At 39.7% G+C, this 23,051-nt stretch overlaps 1 protein-coding gene and 2 long non-coding RNA genes across 4 annotated transcripts in view; 1 reads left to right on the forward strand and 2 right to left on the reverse strand.

Annotated features, from left to right (window-relative positions):
• Nucleotides 1–18,631, reverse strand: part of LOC146313582 (cell adhesion molecule CEACAM5-like) — a 30,106-nt gene extending 11,475 nt beyond the window's left edge. Inside the window, exons 1-8 of the mRNA XM_084739605.1 lie at nt 18,490–18,631; nt 17,879–18,208; nt 13,750–13,910; nt 12,729–12,855; nt 9,524–9,802; nt 6,274–6,552; nt 4,859–5,113; nt 3,906–4,023 (exon numbers count right to left, since the gene is read on the reverse strand). Of these exons, the coding sequence (XP_084595731.1) occupies nt 3,906–4,023; nt 4,859–5,113; nt 6,274–6,552; nt 9,524–9,802; nt 12,729–12,855; nt 13,750–13,910; nt 17,879–18,208; nt 18,490–18,541 (1,601 nt within the window). The 5' untranslated portion in view covers nt 18,542–18,631. The remainder of the gene's footprint in view (nt 1–3,905; nt 4,024–4,858; nt 5,114–6,273; nt 6,553–9,523; nt 9,803–12,728; nt 12,856–13,749; nt 13,911–17,878; nt 18,209–18,489) is intronic.
• LOC146313583 (uncharacterized) lies at nt 16,259–21,294 on the forward strand. Of its 2 annotated transcripts, none has more exons than XR_014772090.1 (3): nt 16,259–16,371; nt 18,500–18,630; nt 20,553–21,294. It is a non-coding gene; the product is annotated as an uncharacterized LOC146313583 (long non-coding RNA). The 2 variants fall into 2 exon arrangements; XR_014772089.1 differs by lacking the exon at nt 16,259–16,371 and adding an exon at nt 17,025–17,482.
• LOC146313584 (uncharacterized) lies at nt 20,128–22,982 on the reverse strand. Its single transcript, XR_014772083.1, has 3 exons — nt 21,588–22,982; nt 20,498–20,622; nt 20,128–20,279 (listed from the first exon to the last, which is right to left on the reverse strand). It is a non-coding gene; the product is annotated as an uncharacterized LOC146313584 (long non-coding RNA).
• Between the last annotated feature and the right edge of the window lie 69 nt (nt 22,983–23,051).

Genomic DNA, 23,051 nt, shown 5'->3' on the forward strand with positions numbered 1-23,051 from the left:
GATGTTTTCACATCAGATGACAAAGAAAGGCATTAAAATCTGGTAAAACACATTCATGTTGTCTAATATAGGAGTTAGTCTGGCGCTGAACTGAAAAAAACTAAACTGATTAAATTCTGAGTTGGGTACAGCTCTGGTGTTCAGATGTCAGATGAAACATGAGCTTTCAGATTCGTCAGGTTCCCAGCTGCACAAAAAAGCTCCATTGTGTTTGGGTTGACTGTCTATAAAAGGTGAACTCCTCCATGTTCCTCTCAGCATTAAATGAAGTGTAAATATGTCACATGAATCTCAAATGGTCACCTGAAATACTCAAAGACACAGAAATCAGTCTGAGGGTCTGGATCCTTCACCTCGACCTGCACCAACAAAGAGAACAAAGGCCTCCTGTCATCAGTGTTGACACCTTCTAACAGTGATGGACTTAAAATGACGAAGGGACAGACGAGTCTATCATCCCGAGCCGCCGGGGCCCCTGAGAGGTGCTTTAAACCACCTCTACCTGACACCTGCTGACCTCCGTGGCCCCGTCAGCGCTCTGCCTGACTGACAGCACAGTTTGTTAAATAGGAAGTCAGAGGGGGGAGGGACGGGTTTGACTAAAGGGGAAGACTTCAAACTTAAAGCTCACACCTGCAGAGACAAACAGGGTTTCAGCAGCAGATGTTTGTGAACACACTGTTTCAACCAGTTTCTCTGTTCAGCTGGTAACTTCAACATTGCCAGACTCCATTTTAAAAATCATGCACTTTTGAGAGTTGTTGAGCGAAGAGAAACCTAACAAACTTTGCGAAACAGCTATGACAAATTTTTAATCATCAATGCCTTCTTGTAAATTTGGCATTAAATGCAACAAACAGACTGAAAACATTGTCTCAGTTTGTTGCAGCATCTGCCTAATCCTGCCAACATTTAGCAGCTGTCTACAACAAATTCTTAATTATTTGGGCCTTTTTGTAAATTTGGCAAATGATCTACATGAAGTTATTTTTTTCTTTGTTTAAAAAAACATGTCTGCTGGGCTGCCGGTAAAAAAACAACAGATTTGGTCTTTGAAAAGAGAAATGATGAAGCAGCATGTTTTTATGCATGTAGTGCAGGGAAGATCCGATCACAGTGGTCACTCAAGACGCATGTAGAGATGCATCCTGCTGCCTGGTGTGAAAGATGTCCACTGGTGATCTCGTCACCTTAGATGTTAATGTTAATGTCAGGTGTAAACAGGCTCTCAGTCATGCAGGACTGTCTGTACTACATTCGGGGAATAAAGTGAATGCTGATGCAATAAACCTGCTGAATTTTAAGGAAGGAGGATCTACAGCACACAATGAATTCCATGAAAAGAAGAATGACGATGTAGAACTGAAATCACTACAGGTAGCTGCAAATGTCTTCAGATTGAAATGCAAGCCAAGCCCACAAACTGCTGTGAGGGTGTCAGAGCTGCAAACTCTTGGTTTCAAATTGCCTAAGTCGGGAATGCCTCAACCTGTCAGAGGCTGTGTCTGTCACTGACTCATCTGTTTGTTCTTTGTTTCAAGACGGCAGCTTCCTGTTGTGCTCCACACTGTGTTGAAACCTGACAGGATGTGGCACAGGATTGCATCACCGCCCGCCACCTTTCGGGAAGAATGTGGCGTTCAGGTGTGAATAGATATAAACTGCTGTAGCTCATCATGCTCTGTTGATTCATGTGACTGCAACTGCTGATTCTGGGGCAAATTCAAGTCGAGTCTTTCTAACGAGCTGCATTTGATCGTTTCATTCAAGAGTTTGTACATAACTGAGTCCAAGTTCTTCTAATACAAAGGCCAAAAGATGAGATATTCCATCTGTGTGGCTGTCCGTCACAGTTCACTGTTCCAGGACTTTACCTGAATGTTGTTGTTTGAGGTTGTATCAAATATTTAACTTAAATCATCCATAGTCAGTGCATTAGCTACAGTTAGATGAAGCAGCAGCTTCTGGCTTTCTGTGGTGTGTTGTGATTTTATAAATAATATAATAAATATAACATTTTATTATTTCTTGTGTGTGTGTGTCAGTGTGCAGGGCAGAGTGTGACAGACCGCAGCAGCAGAGTGGGCAGGTGATGGAGGGGGAGGGCGCAGCAGAGCATGCAGAGATTGTCTACTAGACTGAGTTACTCGATCGTGGATGGCATCGTTCTCTTGATGGATAGAAAGATTAAAATTGGTCGCTAAACCTACATGGATGGCTGTTAATTCAACTGAGTCGCCCACCCAACTAAAGTCTCTGTGTGGGAAACACTGAGCGTACGCCATATCTGGAATACTTTCACAGCTTTCCTAATGAAAAGTTAAATGAATCGTTCTACATACACAACATACATACATACAACTAACTAACAGATTGATGCAGCAGAACAACAGCAGCCCCTGTGCTCTGTGAGTTTGATTGGTTATGACAGAGCAATATTTGTTTTCCTGTTAATTTGAATCTGAGTGATGAATTTTTCTGGCAGCACAGATGTGTGTAAAAATAACTTTAAAAAAAACTTTATTTTCAGTGTTTCTCTGTACAAACGAGACCTGGACTCTGTTTAGAGAGTGTGCCAGTGTGACAGTTACTGTTGTAACAGTGATGAAGGGTGTGGCAGCCCTGCAGTGTGTGTCTGTACGTGTTTGTGCGTGCGTGCGTGCGTGCGTGCGTGCGTGCGTGCGTGCGTGCGTGCGTGCGTGTGTGTGTGTGTGTACATTAGTCTAACATGTTGCAAGACGTCAAGACGTGAGAGGAATGAAAGGAATTTCCTACAAGGTCATGAAGTGGCAGACATAACTGAGATACTGTACATACAGACTCACAAAATGACAGATATGCTGCAGATACACAGACATACAGACTCAAACAAAGGTCACACACACACACACACACACACACACACACACACACACATCTGTATGTGTTCTGTACACACATTGTAACAGTGAAGCATGAAGTCTGCGGCGAAGAAACTGATTGATAAACTTTTCTGTGTAAAGAAAAACAAATGTTTCATTCTTGTTTCAGAGAAAAAAGCTGGTGTGACAGATCTACACAAAGCAAAAGACTAATAATGCTCCTCTCAGTCCTTGGCCAAAAGTATGTGGACACTCCAGGGTCCATTTTGTTGATTTGGGCTCAGTGTATCAGTTCCAATGAAGGGAAATCTGATATCTTACTATTTTGCACGGTAGTATTCTTCCATTGTCGACAGTTTTTTTGTCTTCTTCCTGTTTCAGCATGACAAAACCAGTTCTGCACAGAGCCCTGACCTCATCCTTATCCAACATCTTTAGGATGAACTGGACGCCCCTCCCCCCTCTGTCTCCAACACTCAGGAGGGATTCCCTGTTAATCGGTCAGTTTCTCATCAAAACAGCGAGGTGTCCCCTGTCCCTGCCTGTGGCGCACTTTTCGGCTTCTACTTTTATGTCAGATTCATTTTTAATTCATCTCGGCAAACAACCAGCAGCCTTCATAACATTATCCACATGCCGCCACTTTGATAACTTATTTGCCGTCTGTAATGTCCACAGAGTTCATCTATTTTCTTGTCTCAACCTCAGCGACAAAAACTGTGTGAAATTTCTTTTTTTAGTCTCTCTGTTTGCCACGATCGTTTTCCTTCAGTCACCATGGATTAATATTGATTTGGGGTGTTTCACTGACCATTCATAGGCAACTATAGGTGCTACATGACGTCTGCAAAAGGTGCATGATAATTTGAGGCCCCTGATCAGCCAACATCAGTGACAAAAATCTGGAAGAAAGCCTCTCCTGAAGAGTGAAGCCTACTCAAAAGCTGCTGTTGTGTTCTGGGAATCACCAGATCGATGCCTGACACACAGTCACAGCTCCGACTGTATGCCCACAACAAGACTTTAGAAGCACTGAGTACTTACGGTACTTTCTGTCTGCAGTACAAGATTAAACCGATGGCCAGGCCAAGAGCGATGAGGACGCCAATGACGATTCCAGCGATGGCTCCATCTGAGAGACCTTCATCCAAAGCTCCTTCCTCTGTAAAACAACAACAACAAAATTTATGGTGCTGATATCCTGCTGACAGGAAGAACCTAAATGTAAATGCACTTAATCATTAAATATTTACTGTTTACGCTGTCTGCTAATTGCTGCCATAAGTAAAGTAACTTCATGTCTCAGCAGAAACCACAGAGAGGAAATTAATTCATGACTCACTCTGAATGTGGGAGGCATGTTGAGTAACGTCTGTGGAAGTGATTCTGATAGTGTACACACCCCATGACTGGATTTATGTATAATGATAAACACTTAACAGAAACATTCCACCATAACACAATGAGGAGAAGAGAAGTCTTTGCTCAAAAAATAGAAATAAGCTTTTTCTTTTACTGTAAAATGACCAAATTAGTACATATTTTCGTCAATTTACAGACAAAATTTAGGATCCTCTTATTCAGTGTTGTTAAAAAAAAACTCATTGTACTGGACTTTTCATAAGAGAGATATATCACCCCAACATCACTGTGGATGAGAGGTCACGAGCCTGAGCCTCTCCTCCATGAGTAGATGCACGCTTCCTTCTATGTGGTGATTCAGTTGGTAGGTGTAGCTCAGTAAAGAGAAAAGTCCTACATGAAACAGCTCATAACAAGTTTCAAATGTTTTTGGTGCTTTGAGCACCACATTCTGAGTGGCATGTCCTTCCATGAACACACACACACACACACACACACACACACACACACACACACACACACACACACATATATATTATTCAATGCATCCTTGCAATAAATGGCCACAAGGACATTACTGCCAACGCATTTTGTCTGTTAATACCTGCATCTGATAGGGGCAACATGGATCTTACCTTTGACGGCCAGGGTGTGGGTGTACGAGGCAGTCTTGCCCGTAACAGCGTTGTGCGCCATGCACATATACGTTCCACTCCTTTTGTAAGCAGCGCTCTCCATGGAGTAGACAGCCGTTTTGACATCTGTCAATGTCCCATTAAACTTCCAGGTGAAGTTGGCAGGTGGCATGGAGTCAGCAGAGCATGTGAGCGTCACAGGGTCATGTATCTCTACGGCGTCATTACCGTCCACCTTCACTGATTCAGGACCATCTGTAGATAAAACAGAGATTATTATTTAGATATAATAATGTCAAGAAACAGCTTCAGCAGCTTAACTCCCCATAAAACCCCAAACTGTGTGTAAATTTCTGTTGTCCACAGATTTAAAAAATGAGATATGTGTTAAATAGTGAACATTAGAGGTGTTGGCACTGGAGGTTTATTTCTTAAATTTGGACTGACTCAGGTTGGCTTTTTCCCCTGCTTCCAGTATTTATGCTAAGCTAGGCTAATCATGCCTTTACTCCAGCCCTGTACTTAACACACAGAGTTTTGGGACTAAGCACCACACACAGAGGTATACTGATGGTTGAAAATGCAACATGCACACCTTCAATCTTTGTTTTCACACCTGTAAAGCATTTACTGCAGGCAGTGGTAGGTTGTTTAGTTGCTGGTAACATCTGTGATTTATTTCTATTTATTCATTAAAATAAAGAAAATTTTTCAAAGAACGACACTATAAGTCCTCCATCAACTGCAACCCAGCCAATTATATCACATATACCAAATTAACTATTGGCTGTTCCTGTTTGCAAAGTGCACATGGACATCAGACAAACATCACATTATAACAGGCGTTTTTCCCCATTATTTCTAAGCAGATTTATGGACGTAACAGGCAATGTTCCTCATAAAGTGTAAAGCTCTATTCACCCCCCAGATTGATTAATTTGGGCATATGTGAACTTGCACTCGGATGCAGGGCAAAAACAAGCAGGATCATTTAGAGAGGGTGGTATTGGCGCACATGAACTCAAACTCTGGAGTGGTTTGCAGTCAGAAAGCAATGGACCGGACCATTAAAAACCAACTGGCTCATGCACTGATGAGTCGATCTTTCTTATTGGTACAACAATCTGATGCACCATCTGAGTGACACTAAACAATCTCACATGTCACGTATCACAGTCAATTCATATTTGTCTGTTTACTTAATAATTATCATTACATGGATACATACAAGTTTATTTGATTTTTAAGGCATTTTATGGACTTCTGAATAAGTTCTGCTTATAAAAGAGCTGTAAAAATAAATCACTGCCTGGACACACAAGTACATGCACATAAATTTCTTACAATGTAAATCCATAAAACACGTAATCGCTGCAGCGTCACCGCTACACATTCTTAGCAAAACAAATACTCACAGTTGACCACCATCTTGTAGGAGGCTTGCTCTTTGTTGACAGGGTTGCTCAGCTGACACACATACTCTCCATTGTCCTCCTTCTGCAGCACTTTGATCATCATGGAGCTCTTGTCATCAGCAAACACCAGCCGGTCGCTGGCAGTCAGAGGCTGGCCGTCTTTCAGCCACGCCGTGTTCGTCACGGTGCCGGCCGCTGCCATGCAGCTGATGTTGGCCGAGCTGTTGCCGGCAATGAGGACATCAGTCGGACCGCTGATTTTAAGTCCTGTGATGGGGTCTGTAAAAATTAAAGGGAGAAAGAGATTTTATTTTAGTTTTGTTCTTCAATACATTCATTTTTATCTTATTAGACCTTTTATTGAGATCATTCCTACTTTGATGAACTTTGATTTCATTTGATTAGTTTCAAAACATTGGAAAAGTGAACCAGGCTGTAATGTAATATTTATGAATTTACCATCAAAGTGCATCTACTGAAACTGCTTATTTTACCATCAACAGGCTCAGATTGTTATTCTGTCTCGACCGCAAGTGAGTCACACATTTTTCACTTGCAAATCTCAGGCATAAGAAACGTTCGCTTTTTAATCCATGCAGCTGTCATACATTTTGTAACCTAGGCACAGCACAGTGTACAGCTCACTAGACATGGGAACTTCTTGAACATCTGCAGTGATTATTTGTGGGCAAACTGTGCCTTTACTGCCACTGGGACCCACTGGACCTTATGACATCATCAGGGTTATTTTCTCAGAGCCACAGAAGTCATTATACTTCAGCAGTCAACTGGTCTCCACTGCCTGGAAAAAAGTTGAACCTAGCTAACTAACTAGCTTTGGCCACCAGTGCTATGTGATTATATCCAGCAAGGAGGGCCAAATCAAATATGTGAACACACATGTTCCTGGTAGATCACTGTTCACAGAACAGAACGTAATCCTGCCCTGTGATTGTTAAGACAGGTGATAAAATGAGTTGTAAAAATCCTGTCTCATAGTGTTACAAACCTCTCTGTGTGCAGTGTTTCCATCTGATAAACCTTCAAACTCATTTGTCTATTACTCAAATTAGACTTCCTGTACAGTGTTTCATCTACCAACAACAACACGCCTACAGCAACACAGACCACTGCACTGTTTTCATGGTAGCTCTTATCAAAGATGATTAAATGTGACAGAGTGAAGAATTCATGAGCTCTACTCACTTAAATACCTGAGACTGAGGGAGCTGGATAAACTAGGCTTTTCTATAAATCACATTAAAAAGTCAGGTTAAAAATAATGCCAATTTTCTACTTATTGACCTTTTTTGGGAAATTGTTGCAATACAAGCCAAATATCACCAGACTCCATTGACAAAAACAGTCATTTTACCTCACAGAGGATGGGAGTCGCTGGTCTACTGCAGCCTCAATCAGTTACATAATGACACCAATTAAATAAAAGATCAAGGCAGCGCTAGACCAGAAAATTCTCTGTTTTATGAGATAAATTTTTGCTGTTTTTTCCAAAGGAGTTTAGTTTGTTTGGAGAGTGAGATTTGGCTCATACCACAACAGTCTTCCATCAGAAAAGTCTGTCTGACAGAAACATAAAGCAGTGAAAATATTCAAACACTTAAACTGATATTAAGCTTAGCTTCCTACACTGCTGCTGCTGCTTCTTCCTCACTCAACCACACTTCAATACTTCAGAAAAATCTGAACTATCCCTTTAAACATTACTCTACTGTCACCACATTAAAATGTTCAAGTTATTTCCTTATTCATGCAAACTCCTCCTCCTCCTCTCTGAGAAAAAAAACACAGAAATTCTTCAGGGCAAAATGTAAGACCATCCTCCAACTCAGCAGGTTTCACACACACACGCACGCACACGCATACACACGCACACACACACACACACACACACACACACACACACACACACACACACACACACAGAAAAATATTCTGCCGGCAACTTGAACACAAACATCCTCAAAAAAAACAAGAAAAAAATATGCTAGGCAGTAATTACAGACATCAAAGGTTCATGTTCTCTGAGTGTTTATACAATGTTTGAACACCTCACAGGTAAAAACTGTCATGTATCTGCAGTGGGTCACTACACTACCCACCATTCATCGGTCTCGTGCCTCCAAGGTATGTCACCAAGACAAGAGAAGGTTTCAGTCTGCCTCTTTTCAGCTGTCTGTTGGTGGAGTTTCTGTGACCTTCTGCCTCATTCTGAATGACTATGTTTACATGCAAAAAATATTCCCCTTTTTGTCCTCATTCTGACGAAAGACAATAATCCCACTAAGCTGTTAAAATGCAAAATGAAAATGAATATTCCACTAATATTTCTGTGCATGCAGCCGTGTATACAGCTCCAGACACTCTCCAACATTTCTTTGCGCCAAATTAGTTGGTGAACCTGTTTGACCAGACAAAGAATATTATCATGTTCTGAATAATAATGGAAAATTAGTGTGCATGTAAACTTAGTCACTGACCATGTTATGACCTTGTTAGCAGTAAACCCAAAGCAGCCTACAGCTGAGGCTCTCTAGTGCTGCTTATGCTAATTTATGGAAACCCTTCATTTGTACCATCCACTCTGGATGTCGCCTTCGAAATTTAGGAAGATTTACAGTACACAACACCATACAACAGCCAGACCACACAACAGTCAGCTGTAGCTCTGGTTAAAAAATCTTGGGCTAAAATAATTACATGATATTGGATCAGTGCAAAGACTTGCATGCTTGCTGATACCTGATCCAGCATTGGCTGTCTTGGAGGCATTTCTGATACTGGTATCTGTATTGTAACAACAGACTAAATATCAAAAAATCTGAACCTCATGGTGGCGCCACAAACTTCACAGCAAGTGCTGCTGAGGATTTAAATTGGACACCATTCAAGAGCAGATTTCAGCTGCCAGCTGTTGTGGGAATGTGATATAATCAATTATAGCAGCTTATGGAACAGTTCATAGAACAAACTCTTACTTTTGCAAACTTTGTTTTTCTTTCTAGGACAACTCAAGCTTTCTTCAAATGAGGAGTGACTCAACTAAAAAACCCCATGGTTGTGAAGGAGTCAGACGTTTACAGTCAAACAGCAATAAAAGTAGCTCAACAGCAGCAAGGAAATGAACTGTGATGTCATCTGGCATCACGCTGCACATTACGACTCAAACCACAAAGACTCCTCTTGTTTAATCACCAGACTGATTCTCAGGAAGCTCAGCGCGGTCACTTACCCATCACAGAGATGGAAACGGCAGGAGACGAGACAACGCGTTTGGTTTTGGCGTTTGTTGCGTTGCACGTGTAATCCTCCGCCACCTTCCCTAATCCTTTCTGCTGGATCGCTGCCAGAGTCAGGACAGAAGCATCGATCTCCATCGTCTGCCCGTTGTGGTACCAGCTGTAGGTGGCGGGCGGACTGGAGAGTGCAGAACAGGTCAGGCTGAAGTTAGAGCCGGAGCGGAGGACCGCCGGAGGGTTCGGAGGAGTGATGGTGACGTCATCCGGTCCGTCTGTGGAGAACCAACACATGGAGAGGACCATCAGTGTTGGTCAAATAACCTCATTTATGAAAAGTTGTTTCTGCATTTACTGCACTACACACCCGACTATATATGGTTCTTCAGCTTGTCCCTATAGCAGAACCCATTTTGGTTCCTGGTAGAACTTGTTATAAAGGCGCTACTTTGACCCCTTTCACAGGGTTCTACCAAGAACCCAACATAAAGGGTTACACCTAGAACCATCTGTGAAAGGTTCATTCCAGATCCCCCTGTGAGAGCTTTTACTAAGAACCTTCCTACGGAGTAATGGTTCCACCAAGAGCCCTATCTGGAACCTTTCCATCTTCTCAAGGGGCCAACAAAACCAACTCAGGGGGCTGAGAACCTTTTTATATTCCAAGGGTTTTGTCTAGAACAGACTCAAGGGGTTCTATTGAGAACTTTTTTTAAATATTTTAACAGTTTCACCCACAACCCACCCAGGAAACTCTACCAAGAACCTTTTTAAATTTCTCAGCTTTTATCTGGAACCCACCCAGGGAATTCTACCAAGAACCCTTTTATATTCCAAGGATTTTATCTAGAACTCACCTAGGGGGTTCTACAGAGAATCTTTTTATATAATCCAAGGGTTTTGTCTAGAATACACTCAAGGGGTTCTATAGAGAACCTTTTAGTATTCCAGGTGTTTTATCTACAGTCCACCCAAGGACGTTCTTCCAAGAAACCTTTTATATAGGTTTTTGTCTGGAACCCATAAGGATTGTTGACATCCTTGAAGAACTCTTTCCTTCCAAAAAAGGGTTCTTTGTATGAAAAAGGGTTTTAATGGAACCCTTAGTCTTGACAAAAACGCTTCTTCAAAATAGGGTTCTTCACAAGTAAATGGTTCTGGGTAGAACCTCACCCCTTCAGGAAGAACCCTTTTAAAACTCTGATTTCCAAGAGAGCACAGCCTCTCATGAGAGACGCCCTGTTCTGAATCCTGAATCCTGATTATCTCTTTTCTCATGATTAACAAATAAACTCTTAAACTATCTTTTAAAGTTTGTAGGATCCTTCTAAAGAAGCAAACTGTTGTAAAAACGTTCTCATTGTGATTTCGTGCACATCTTCATGCTGCAGCCACTCACTGTCTTCAAACAGACCACATGAAAGCTTTGGATTAATTAATAACAGGGTTAACCGGCGGTCGGTGTGGTTTCACGGCCTCTCAGCTTAGTCACGGGGAAGGAGTGGAGCTGCAGGCTGCTGTGTACACAGTGTGGTTTTAGTGAGACCAGCAACACACACCTGCAATCTAAACTGCTGGAGTCACAGGGCTACAAGACTGCAGATGTTTTATACTTGAGTCTTTTAAGAGTCTGAGCAGGATTAAATTCTTAACAGTAAATCTGTCTGTGTGATTCAAAGGAAGAAACCCAGAGAGTGTTTGACAGGTGACCTGTTGGGGTGTGAAGGAGTGACAGCGACTGACTCATATCTGACCTTTGGTGTCCAGCGGGTGTGGAGCGTTTCAAACAATGACAGGCTCAGATCGTCAAGTAAATAATGAATGGCGGAAACTACTAACTGTCTAACTGCCATGAGGCCGGAAGGCTCTGATGGATTAAAAGGAGATGAGATCTCTGGTTCTGCTGCATTGATTTTGATTCTTTCTATCTGTCCATCACAAGCACAACAATGAGTGCATGATCTCCATTAGTATCCTGGTTTGACCTTATCCTGCTTTGGCTTTCATTCAAGATACGGTGTTCACAAGGAAGATGAAAAACTCCCATTACACACGACACTAACAGTATCCAGGTTTCTGATCATCTACCTGCAGGTCTGTCTTGATTTCTCACCTTCTCAGCCACTGTGAGGCGGTTCAGAAACCAGGATCAGGTGTTTACACGAGCAAAACATAACCAGAAAACCCCAAAAATCTGATCATAGCAGTGTGCATGTAAACACACTCATTGGTGAATAACTCAACTCTTAGATGCATTGTGAATTCATTGTGAATCCATGCAGAAAAGCCAACAATCAAATTCTCAAACAAGTAAGGGATAATGTTAGGGTTAGGGTTAGAAAAGGGACCTGGACAACAGCCCAACTTTATGCAAAGCTAATTATGGATCATTATAAATGTGCTTTGTTTTAAAGTCAGAATTCCCACCCCTTACTCCACATAGAAACCAGGATACTGTTCTGTGTAAACAGATGATCAGAAACCTGGATACTGATAGAATCATGTCCACGGATGAATAAACATGATTCTCATGTTCCATGTAAACATCACATCCTGAATGAGATCAAAACCAAGATAAAGCTCAAAACCAGTGTGTTCACCATTAGTGAGCATGTGAGCACACTCAATGTTACAGGAGTGCAATGATAACCTGGTGAGTATTCTTGCACAGAGATTCCATTGATCACATGTATTTGAATTTTCTGCTGAAGCAGTTTAAGTTTCTGTTGGCTGTTTTTTTCAGTAGGATCTAATTCTTATATTTATTCCAAACACATCACTTCCTGTGGTGGAGCACTTATCAGGCAGAAAACTCATGAATGTGCTCAGGAGAACTGAAGCCAAAAAGCCACCTCCCACATGCATAGTAAAGATGTACACCGGAGACTTGAGCCAGCTAACTTCTGGTTTAGCGATCCACTGACTTGTCTAGGGATAAAATGATTAAATCGTGTAGCTCTTCTAAACTTTCCAAATGTTATCACGCCGAATGGATCAAATCCTGATTTACTCCTCAGTCAAATGAGTCATCTCACTCAAAAGAATGCATCCACCATTTTACAGCTCCTTCTTTCAAAATGTAAGTCTATGGGTAAAAGTCTTTTTGGGCTGCTGTGCATCGCGGGACGTTGTTATTACACCGTTTCTCCACTATGTCAAATTGAAAGCCTGCAAACGCAGCAGTGTTTATAGAGTACCTACAGTAGACAGTGAGGTTGAAGGGGGCGCTCTTCTCCGTCTCCAGTTTGTTTGCAGCTGTGCAGACGATGGGACCAACCAGGTCTGTCCTGAGAACATCTGTGATGGTCAGAACACTGGACAGTTCCTCCTGCGAGTCGATCAAAAACAGAAAAAAACATCAGTTATGCAACATTTATCACAGAATAAGTAAAAACATAAAAATAAATACTTAAAAGCAGAGGTGAGGGACTTGAGTCACAAGTGAACTTGTTCGACTAACACAGTAATGACTTACTCCCACTTCAGCTTAAAAAAAGGTACCCAGCAGACTTTGTGTGTATCTTGTGCAATCCAAAATTTTAATGGAAAGACTGCATCACTTGTTCATTTGCATACCTTTGACGTCATAGCATAACTTTTATAAACTGTATACAAAAGTTGGAGGAAAAAATTAAAACTTTATTAACTTTTTGACTTTATGAATATGTGAATTATGTGATAAGTAAATATATTAATAAATGAAAATAAGTATTATGATAATAAAATCTGACCTTGATTAAATTCATTTTAATGCATAACTTGAGTTTATAAAAAATAAACAAAGAAACAACAGATAGATGAATGAATGAATGAATGAATGAATGAATGAATGAATTAAGGAAGGAAGGAACATATAAAACTGCAAAAACAGGTATAAACTGCATAGAGCTGCAACAATTAATTGATTATTAATCAATTTCTAAATGAATCACCAACTATTTTGTTAATCCATCAATAGGTTTGATTCATTTTTTAAAGAAAAAAAAGTCAAAATTCTCTGATTTCAGCTTCTTAGTTGTGAATATTTTCTGGTTTCTTTACTCCTCTCTGACAGTAAACTGAATATTTTTGGGTTGTGGACAAAAGAAGAATTTTGAGGACGTCATCTTGGCCTTCGGTTGACACTGATTAACATTTTCACCATTTTCTGACAATATAAACTTAACAACTATTGATCGATTAATCAATCGATTACTTCGACTATTGCAGCCCTAAAACTGACCTCTTTCAGTGTGATCCGTGTGCCATCGGCCATGATGGGCACGGTGCCGTTGGTCCATGTGAACTTGAGGAAGGAGCCTTTAGCAGAGCAGGTCAGAATCACGGTTTCGTGCTCGATGGCCTCGGCCACGCTGGACTTGATGGCCACATCAGACACCGGCTCTGCAGGGAGAAACCAGAAGGATGAAGTTAGCATGAAATATGGAACACTTTGATATTTAGGATGAGTATGTACACTTTATGTTATCAAATGGCTCTTTTGTGTACATTTGGTCAGTTTGTGAAAAAGAAAGCAAACTGCAAACTGAAATAGAACCAAAAATACCAACTAAACTGCCAAATATCAAATTTTACAGACAGTACTTCACAGTGGATTTTTCCACCGAGATTGAAGCAATCAGTCATTTTATTGATGAAATCCTACTACAAATGAGAAGCATGACTGAACATTGGGGTGGAGAATTCAACAACCTGCCTGCCTGAGGCCGGTTTCTCCTCACACGATTGTAATTGTGCTTTAAAATCAACATTTGAATGGAGTGAATGAAGACTTCAGAGAAATCGCAGCAACTAGACCTGCCAGACTCGTTCTCAATAATCCTGCAGCTCCATGTCTGAATGTACGCGCTGTTTAATGATGATTAGGCAACCGTAGGTGTGTGGGAACAATGTGCAGGAGTGGTAACCAGTTCTGACGGCAGAACAACAGACTGAGTTATTGAAGAGTTCATACACTAACTTCACCCAAGGGTGACTTTGGAGATAATCAATTTTGTTTGTATGATTACTCTGCAATAACATTAAAGGGATAGTATTTGGGACTGTATTTAAAAAAAAATCACCATTTTACTCTGCTGTCAGACAGCCCTTTCCTCTGATGGGAAAAATCCATTACATGAGACAAATATCAGTAATTTCATCACCCAGAACACAGGAGTTGTTAGTCTACTGTCGCCTCAATCGGTTAGTTTGTTTGTGTTATTGTGATACTTTGGTGAATCTAAGGTTACCTTTTAAAATACCAAAGTCACACAATAACACAAACAATCTAACCAATCAAGGCAGTGATTGACCAGCGACTCCCATATTCTGCAAGTTCAAATGACTGTTTTTCCTTAAGGAGTTTGGTTGGTTTGGAGAGACTAATATTTGACTTACTGCTGTCTGACAAGTTCAGTGGTAAAAATATTCTAAATATAGTGTACACTTAAACTGATATAGATTTTTTTAGGTGTCCAAAATCTGTTTTTTGCTGACCCTGTCCACAGCAGCACATTGTTTAGCTTCCTACACCGGTGCACCTGCTGCTTCTCCAGACTGGGGGCGCATCAACCAACATCTTACCATCAAAATCTAATACACTGCCTGTGTACATAGTGTACAACATTTTTGCACACTCCTTTTGTCATTTCACACAGACTCCCTGCACCACATAACCAAACTAAACACTGAACAATATGCATACCTTGTTTGTCTTTTTTTTTTTTGGACAGACTATAATACTGTTCCACACTGTCTTTAGCTCAGCTGCGTATATAAACTTTAGTCATTTTAATATTTGTTAACAGAATAATTTAAGGCACCAGGTAGAGAGACATTACAAACTACAAATTTAATTTCACTGGGAACTTGTTTATTTTTTCCTGAATCCTTTAAATACATCATACAATCACACTTAAAAAAAAACCTGGTCTATCCCTTTAAAGGATCCACTCTAATCTGATGCACTAAAGAAAGAAACAAACATGGCGACACTGGTGGTGTTTGTCAAGTGTGTGGCGGTTTTTCTGGTCGGAGTGTGAAAATTGGTTTAACTGTATGAATGAGACTCAAAAGGAATGAAGGAAAACTGCACGTATGCTCCACCGCCAACCATCCTTTAACAAATAAAGATTCAACCTGACATCATGTAGTTGACATAAGCCTGATTGGAGACGTTTACTTTATCAAAGCAGAATGTGGCACCAAGTCAGTACACTGATCTATTTATGATGTTTACGATTGTCTTTAAGTTCTATTTAATTTGAGATTTCTGGCTGAAAGTATGAGAAAAAAAAATGCCTTTAAAGATATGTAAAGAAAAAAAGGGGGGAAATATATTACAGGTGAAGGATAAATGTTTTAATTAATAGATAAAACCATAAAACCAGTATTACAAGTTTGTCTTTAAGTCTGAAATTATATGTTAAAATATGCAAATGAGGCAATATCTAATGATAAGTTTTGGTGAATTTAGGAAAAATCTATAGGCACAAATGGACAATGTGTAGTAAAATAAAACTAAATGTGTATTTTTTTTTTTATATTTTTTACTTTCACTCATCTGAAAGGAGACATGTTACGGAAGCAAAATAGAACAAAATGTCAAAATAGACCGGTGCAAAACGGTGATACTAACCTGATAAACTTGCTAATATTTACTGTGTGTGTTTTAAAACTGAAGCAACAAACACTCCTCCAGGGAGAGTACAGTATCAGCAGCCACACCCAGGAGTATGTCAGTGTGAGAGGTTTCTGTCCTCTCTGTTGTTTGTCTGTTGAATCAGCCTAAAGAGTCACAACTTGTCGAATAGGACAAACTGTTCATTAAAACTAAACGCCGGAGGAATTGCTACCAGACGCAGTAATTTTAGAATAACAGCCCAGGGGTGATAATATCCGGCACCTCGTTAAATGAAACATTGTGGCGTAGAAAAGAGCTTAAAATGTTAAATAAATGCTTTAACTGTCGACAAAACTAACGTTAATGGAAAAAACTAGCATGTCCTTTCCTCCGCCAAAGAATATAGTCCTCAAATACTGTGTGGTTGCTACGCGACCTATAAACTGCGCAGGGATATCTACATTTTAAGGCTCTATTATGCTCGCAACAGGTGTGGCGTTTTGCGCTTTCGAACTGCACCAAACTGGATTAGGAAATCTTGCAGTTGTACGCCTACCTGTTTCTTAGAGACATTATAAGCCCAAAAAATGGATTGTAGCACCTGTTTCTGGATTTCTAGGAGCCGCTGATGAATTCGGCATAGATATAGTGCCAGTGCTCAGACATAATAAACGATCTAATCCTGTTTGAAATGACCGTTTTGACCGAATCGAAACTTAAACACGTAGCCTAACTCAGAGTGACATCGGTTCACTGAAACTTTGCAAACATCAAAACATGAAGTCAAAATTATTTTCTGAATCTTTATGACACACTGTTAAATTCGACATGTATGTAAGACAGCTCTAGTATTCAAAATTCTCGGGAGGAGTAAATTAGCTAGCATCACAGGTAACATTAAAAACACCCAGAGCTTGGAGGCAGGCGTGGCTCCTGCCTTCAAACTGAACCAAACTGCATTAGGAAAATCTAGTAACTGTACTTGTAATTGTATCAGAGCGACGTTAAGACTTTAAATATTAACTAAAGCATTTCTTTTCTGTATATCGGGGAGCCGCTGATCAATTCGGCATGAATGTAGTACATAAAGTATTTTATAATGACAGAGTGCTCACTTAAAACTCATCTACTCATGTTTGAAAGGACCCGTTGACCGACTTCTAACTTTAAAATATGGTGATTTATAGCGGTTTTGGTTCACAGAGACTTTGCAAGCATCAAAATGTTTAATTAAGACATTGTCTGAGTCTTTATGACGCGATGTTCAATTCGGCATGGATGTAATACAAGACAGCACCCGAATTCTCATTCAAAATCCACCTCGACATGTGGGGGTTAACCAGCATCACAGGTAAAGAACACGCAGAGCAAGGTGTGGCTTGAGCCTTAAAGCTGCACCAAACCGCACTAGAAAATCCAGAAACAGTACTTGTAATCGTTAAACAGAGACGTCATGAGCTCCAAACATAAACCGAAGCAATCGTTTCTCGATCTCTGGCAGCAGCTGATCAACTCGGCATGGATGAAGCACAAGAAGCAGAAAACGATTTATAATCCATTGAGAGGACCAGTGCGCCGAATTCAAACTTTACAAAATTGTAATTTAAAGTGGTTTTGGTTCATAGAGACTTTGCATGCACCAGATATTAAATTACAATACTTTTTTTCTGAATCTTTATAGCAAACTGTTCAATTCGGCATATATAGTATTCAAAATACAAATTGGAAGCGTGTAGAAATAACTCACCCAGAACTCGGAGCTTAATCTCCCCGGTTCTAGTGGTAGCGTCATCTGCCAGTATATTGATGCTATAATCCCCGCTATCCTCCGACTTCAGGGGTCCCAGGGTTAAGTATCCGTTGGTCTTGTTGATGGACACTCTTCCTTCGTAAGCTGCGTTCGCCTTCAGTCCTGTTTTAGACTGGGTAGCCACATTAGTCTGTTCAGTCCCATCGCTGTAATTCCAAATTATAAAGGCGAATTCAGGTTTGTCGAGCAGGGTCTTTAAAGTCACATTTTTCCCCACAATTGCGTCCACCGGACCCTCCGGCAGGATTTCCTCCCCCTCAGAGCATCCTGAGGGACAGAGACATTAGGGACAAGTCAGGTACCTGCAGAGTGGAGCTGCACGGGTCAAGGACTCATTAAGTGGTCTATAGTCGTTTTATCTTTAAAAACAAGTTTCTCCTTTGAAAAAATATTATCTTTACATTATTGTAACATGAATTCAAACAGACTACAGTCGGGAAAATCAAGTTTCCACGCACAGACGATGGACACGCAGCAAGAACATCAACACAAAATAAATAAATTAATGTCCGTTCAAACTGAGTGGAAAATTAATTTATTTTTCTTACCGATAAAAAGGAGCAGAGACAGAAGAACAGACTTGCAGGCGAACAGATCCATCCCGGACGGTTCAAGTGTTTCCAGCAGAAGACAGAGACGAAACTGTGGCTTCACTACCTGCTGCTTTTAGAGGGACACACCCAGGCAAGGTGAAACACCACACACACACACACACACACACACACACACACACACACACACACACACACACTCCCCCTATCTTTCTAGGCTACAAAAAACACACACTCACGTCATTGGTATGAAGATGATGTTAGCCCGTTTTTTTTTTCCACTGAATCATTTGAATTTCATAATCATGGAAGTCCATTTCTGACACTGAAAGCAAAAAATATCCCCAAATCATAATTATGAGATTTTAAAAAAAACGAAATTATGAGATTAAAAAATGTCAAATAAAAGGTCAAAATTACAAGATAATAATGTAAATTATGAGATAAGAAGTCATAACTTCGTCATTTTATCTTATAATTATGACTTATCAAAGGGATATTTTTGTTTCAGTGGCAGAAATAGGCCTACATACATAATGGAGTTTATATTTAACTTAGTGTTTAAACAAATACAGGCTGCATGCATCATGCAGAAAAACAACCCTGTGAATGTTATACTATCATATTATTTCATGTCTAGTCACTATTTTAATGGTGTAGCTGGAGTAGAGGCCATTTTTTAACCATTTCACACATTGTTGGGTTGTTTAATCTGTCACAGTGAATCATATTTTAGATACTAATCGTGTTTTCATCAGCATCATTAATAATCCTGATTCACTGGACACATAAAAGACATTAAAATTAATTCAGAAAAAAGTGGAAAGTTGAATCCTCCAGTTTCTACATGTAGTTCACTGAGACACTGCTGCCACCTGCTGTTACTTGGTGTTTTTGAATTAAAGCATTTAAACATGAAGCATAAACTCAGCTGCTGCTCCTCCTGCTGACTGTTGGTGAGGCCTGCACAATTAATCAAAAATTCATCAAAACTGCAATATGGCTTTCTGTAATCTTCAGAATTTTTTTCATTCATCATTTGGTCCAGATTCTTGCAAAAAAAAAAAATCACACCATAGTTATTTTAAAATTTTTCTTTTAAACAAAACTAAGAATAATGATAAATATTCATTACTTTCAGTATCACAAATCATGTATAAGTCATACCATACCATCACAGCTGCTGTCTTTTGAAGTCAGTGCTGGTAACAATCTGGATGGTCCTTTCCCTCTTTAGTCCAGAGGACAGGACGTCCATTTTTAAAAATTTATTTATTTATTGAACAGGGACAGAGTGCATTAATGAACATCAGTGTATAATACATGCTGTAAATATGGCAGTGTTAGCAAGAATCCTGATTTACAGCTGTAGTCCTGAGGCAGCCAGATGAACTCGGACCCACAGAAGTCTGCAGCGTTTCTGAATGTTTTTGATACTTGGCTTTAGAAAATGGCAGAAACGTTGGCATGTTTGTTGGTCAACTTTATCCTAAAGATCTGTGTGTGTTTGCTTCTTTTTTTACCACCTTATCAGTGTTGGAAATTCACAACTATCATCTTCAGCTCACAGCGATTTCATCCAAATAATGATAACACACAGAAACACAATGACAATGTAGTTTTCAGGGCTTTTTTATAGCCTCCATGCATTTGAACTCAAAGTGACAGAATCATATATGTTAAGTGTCTGACAGCGAGGAGTAGATGTGGTCCTGTTCTCTACTGGATGGATTTAGGGTCTGGTAGTCTTCAGAGTCTGGACGTCTCCTCTCGTGGGGGACAGATAACTGAAAATAATAAAACAAGCAGTTAACATACAACTAAAGATCACTGATCCAGACACAGCAGAGCATCTGTCAGCATGTCCTCATGCTTGTCTGCCATCTAGTGGCAAAAAGTGATTAATGCAGCATTTATCTGACATGCAATTTGATTTTCGTCAGGGTTTAGCAGTAGACATGATTGACACAACTAGATACAAGCAGACAGACTTCAAGAGAGTTACCTCCAGGTTCCTGCTATTTGAATTCCTCAAGTTTCTGTTTTTGATCCATCTGCAGAGGAGCAGCAGATAACCAGCCAACAGCACGATGATCACAACCACGCACGCAACCAGAGGCCCATCGTCAGCTGGGCGAGAGACACACAACAAGAGTGAGCGAGATGGTTAAGAGCGGGCTGGTTTGTAGAGATGAGCAGAACAGCAGGAGTTTGGAGTCACTTAGACTGAAGATTTGAAGAAACAGAAACCCTTTTAACTGACTGTGGTTATTGAGAATGCATTAAACATCAACTAACACTGAGTAGTTTTTCAGAGGAATACTTTTATTTCTAACACAAGTACTTTTACCTGTAATTAAGTAATATTGTACAGTAAAATCCTGCTTTATTTTGGATACTTTAAGCATTAACATTTTCAATGCAGGACGTTTACTTGTGACAGAGTGTCTTTACTTTTTGGTATTAGTATTTGTACTGAAGTAAAGGATCTGAACACTTCGTCCACTGCTGCCTCAACCTGTGCACTGTCTGCTGGGTTCAGGTGTAGAGAGGGTTTGCAGTATCTGTGTTGTTAAACTCGAGATCAGTCTCAAGACCAATTCTGGAAAGGCAAAGAGAAAGACCGCATCTGCAGGGATATCACTAAACTGCCTGTGCATTACTCCACTCTGGCAGACATGTTACAGGTGGAAATTTTATATTACCAAACCTGAGTTTGATTGTGTTGGTGTGTCTTGTGGTTGTGGAGGGTCTTGTTTATGTTAGATTTACACGTTTCATTCATTGTTGAGTTACATGGTTACAAATATTCTTTATACTTGTAGTCAGATAAGTGGTTATAATAGTTATAATTGTTGAAAAATAGGTCCAAACGTACACGCATGTGTTCCACCTGTTATATTTTCCACGTTTTGGATTAATCATTTGGAGGCTCTCCACAAGAAATCAAGACATTACTTTTATATTGTGATACATTTTTAAAGTATAAATATGTATTTTTAGTGGAAAACATATGTACATATATATATGGAAACTTCAAAATACAGCCACTTTATAGATTTAAAAAGTTAGAGAATTTATTTCATTATTCTTACCGATGACAGAGAGCAGGAACAGAAGCAACTTGAAGGTGAACAGATCCATCCTACACAGTCCAAGTCTTTACAGCAGAGACAGACAAAACTGCAGCAGCAACAGTCTGCAGTGTCCACAGCTGTCTGTGGTGTCCACAGCTGTCTGTGTACATGTCTGTGTGAGGATACAATCCAGACAGACACCCCTACACAAGGTGAACACTCACACAGTCCCATATACAGACTGCTGAAAAATGAGGGTACCCAGTGGTGCTGCAAGAAGGAGGAAGTCAGGACACTAAAAGATAAATCCACCGCAGCCGCATCCTCTTCAACTTTCAGAACAGCTTCTCTGCTGAAGGTTTGAGATTCCTGATTTATCTTGTTGACTTAATATTCATTCAAGGACTGAAAAAGGGGAGGATAAGGGATGTGTGCAACTAAACAGTCCATTCTGGTCAGGCTTAGAGAGTAATGGATTACATGTAACAGGATTATGTAATCTGGATACAAAAAAAGTAACTCTATTCCATTACAGTTACAGATGAATAAGAGTCAGATTGCAGGTACATATTGTAAAATGTGGATCATTAGTAAGATAATAGTTCCATAATAAATTGTTTTATAATAATTTGTTCATTTTTATAATATAATAAAGAAATATAATAAAGAATGATATACTACCATGTACAGTGCACACACACATGCCAATTCAGTATCATGGCCTCTAGAGAAAAAAAAAAAAAAAAGCTTCACTGGGTGGAAATTTCACAATGTTTCCCTCTTGGCAGGCTAAAGATTTTGGCCCCATATCTTAACATGTGCTAGTTCTAATATAGGATCCAAATATTCACAAAAGATCTCGGCAGATTGCTGTAACACAGTAATTCCCAAATAACAGTCCGCAGCACACCACTAGGGGGTCCATGAAAAGTTTTCCGACCCATTTTTCTAAATTATTGTGATATATATTCATTTATTAATTCAGTTATCTATCTATTGTACCCAAAGCTTCATTACAGGATTTATATACAGTACCTGTCAAAAATTTGGACACACCTTCTCATTCAGTTTCAAGATTCAAGTTTTTTCTTTATATTTATTATTTTTCTACAGATAAATGATAAATGCTGGGAATATCAAAAATATAGAATTATACAATAAGCAAAAATGTAAAAACAAAAAAGTTTGATATTTTAGTTATTAGTTTTTAATTAACTTAATAAAACCAATGTTACATAGTGCAGAAGACAGTGTCCACGAGTCTTTTTTGCTTTCTGTTGTTGACCCATGGTCTGTCGATCTACAGGTGTGAAAAAAAGTTTTTGCTATTTTTATTCTTAATAGTAGCCACCTTTTGCCTTAATGACAACTCTGCAAACACTTGACTTACTTATTTACACAAACTTTCTTTTCCACATATAAATAAATAAATAAATAGATTTTAAAAATAAAGCATTAAAAGCTATATTTAAGTCTCAGATA

The sequence above is a fragment of the Lutjanus erythropterus genome, chromosome 16 (assembly GCF_056507025.1).
Source record: "Lutjanus erythropterus isolate fLutEry1 chromosome 16, fLutEry1.hap2, whole genome shotgun sequence".
Classification (NCBI taxonomy): domain Eukaryota; kingdom Metazoa; phylum Chordata; class Actinopteri; order Lutjaniformes; family Lutjanidae; genus Lutjanus; species Lutjanus erythropterus.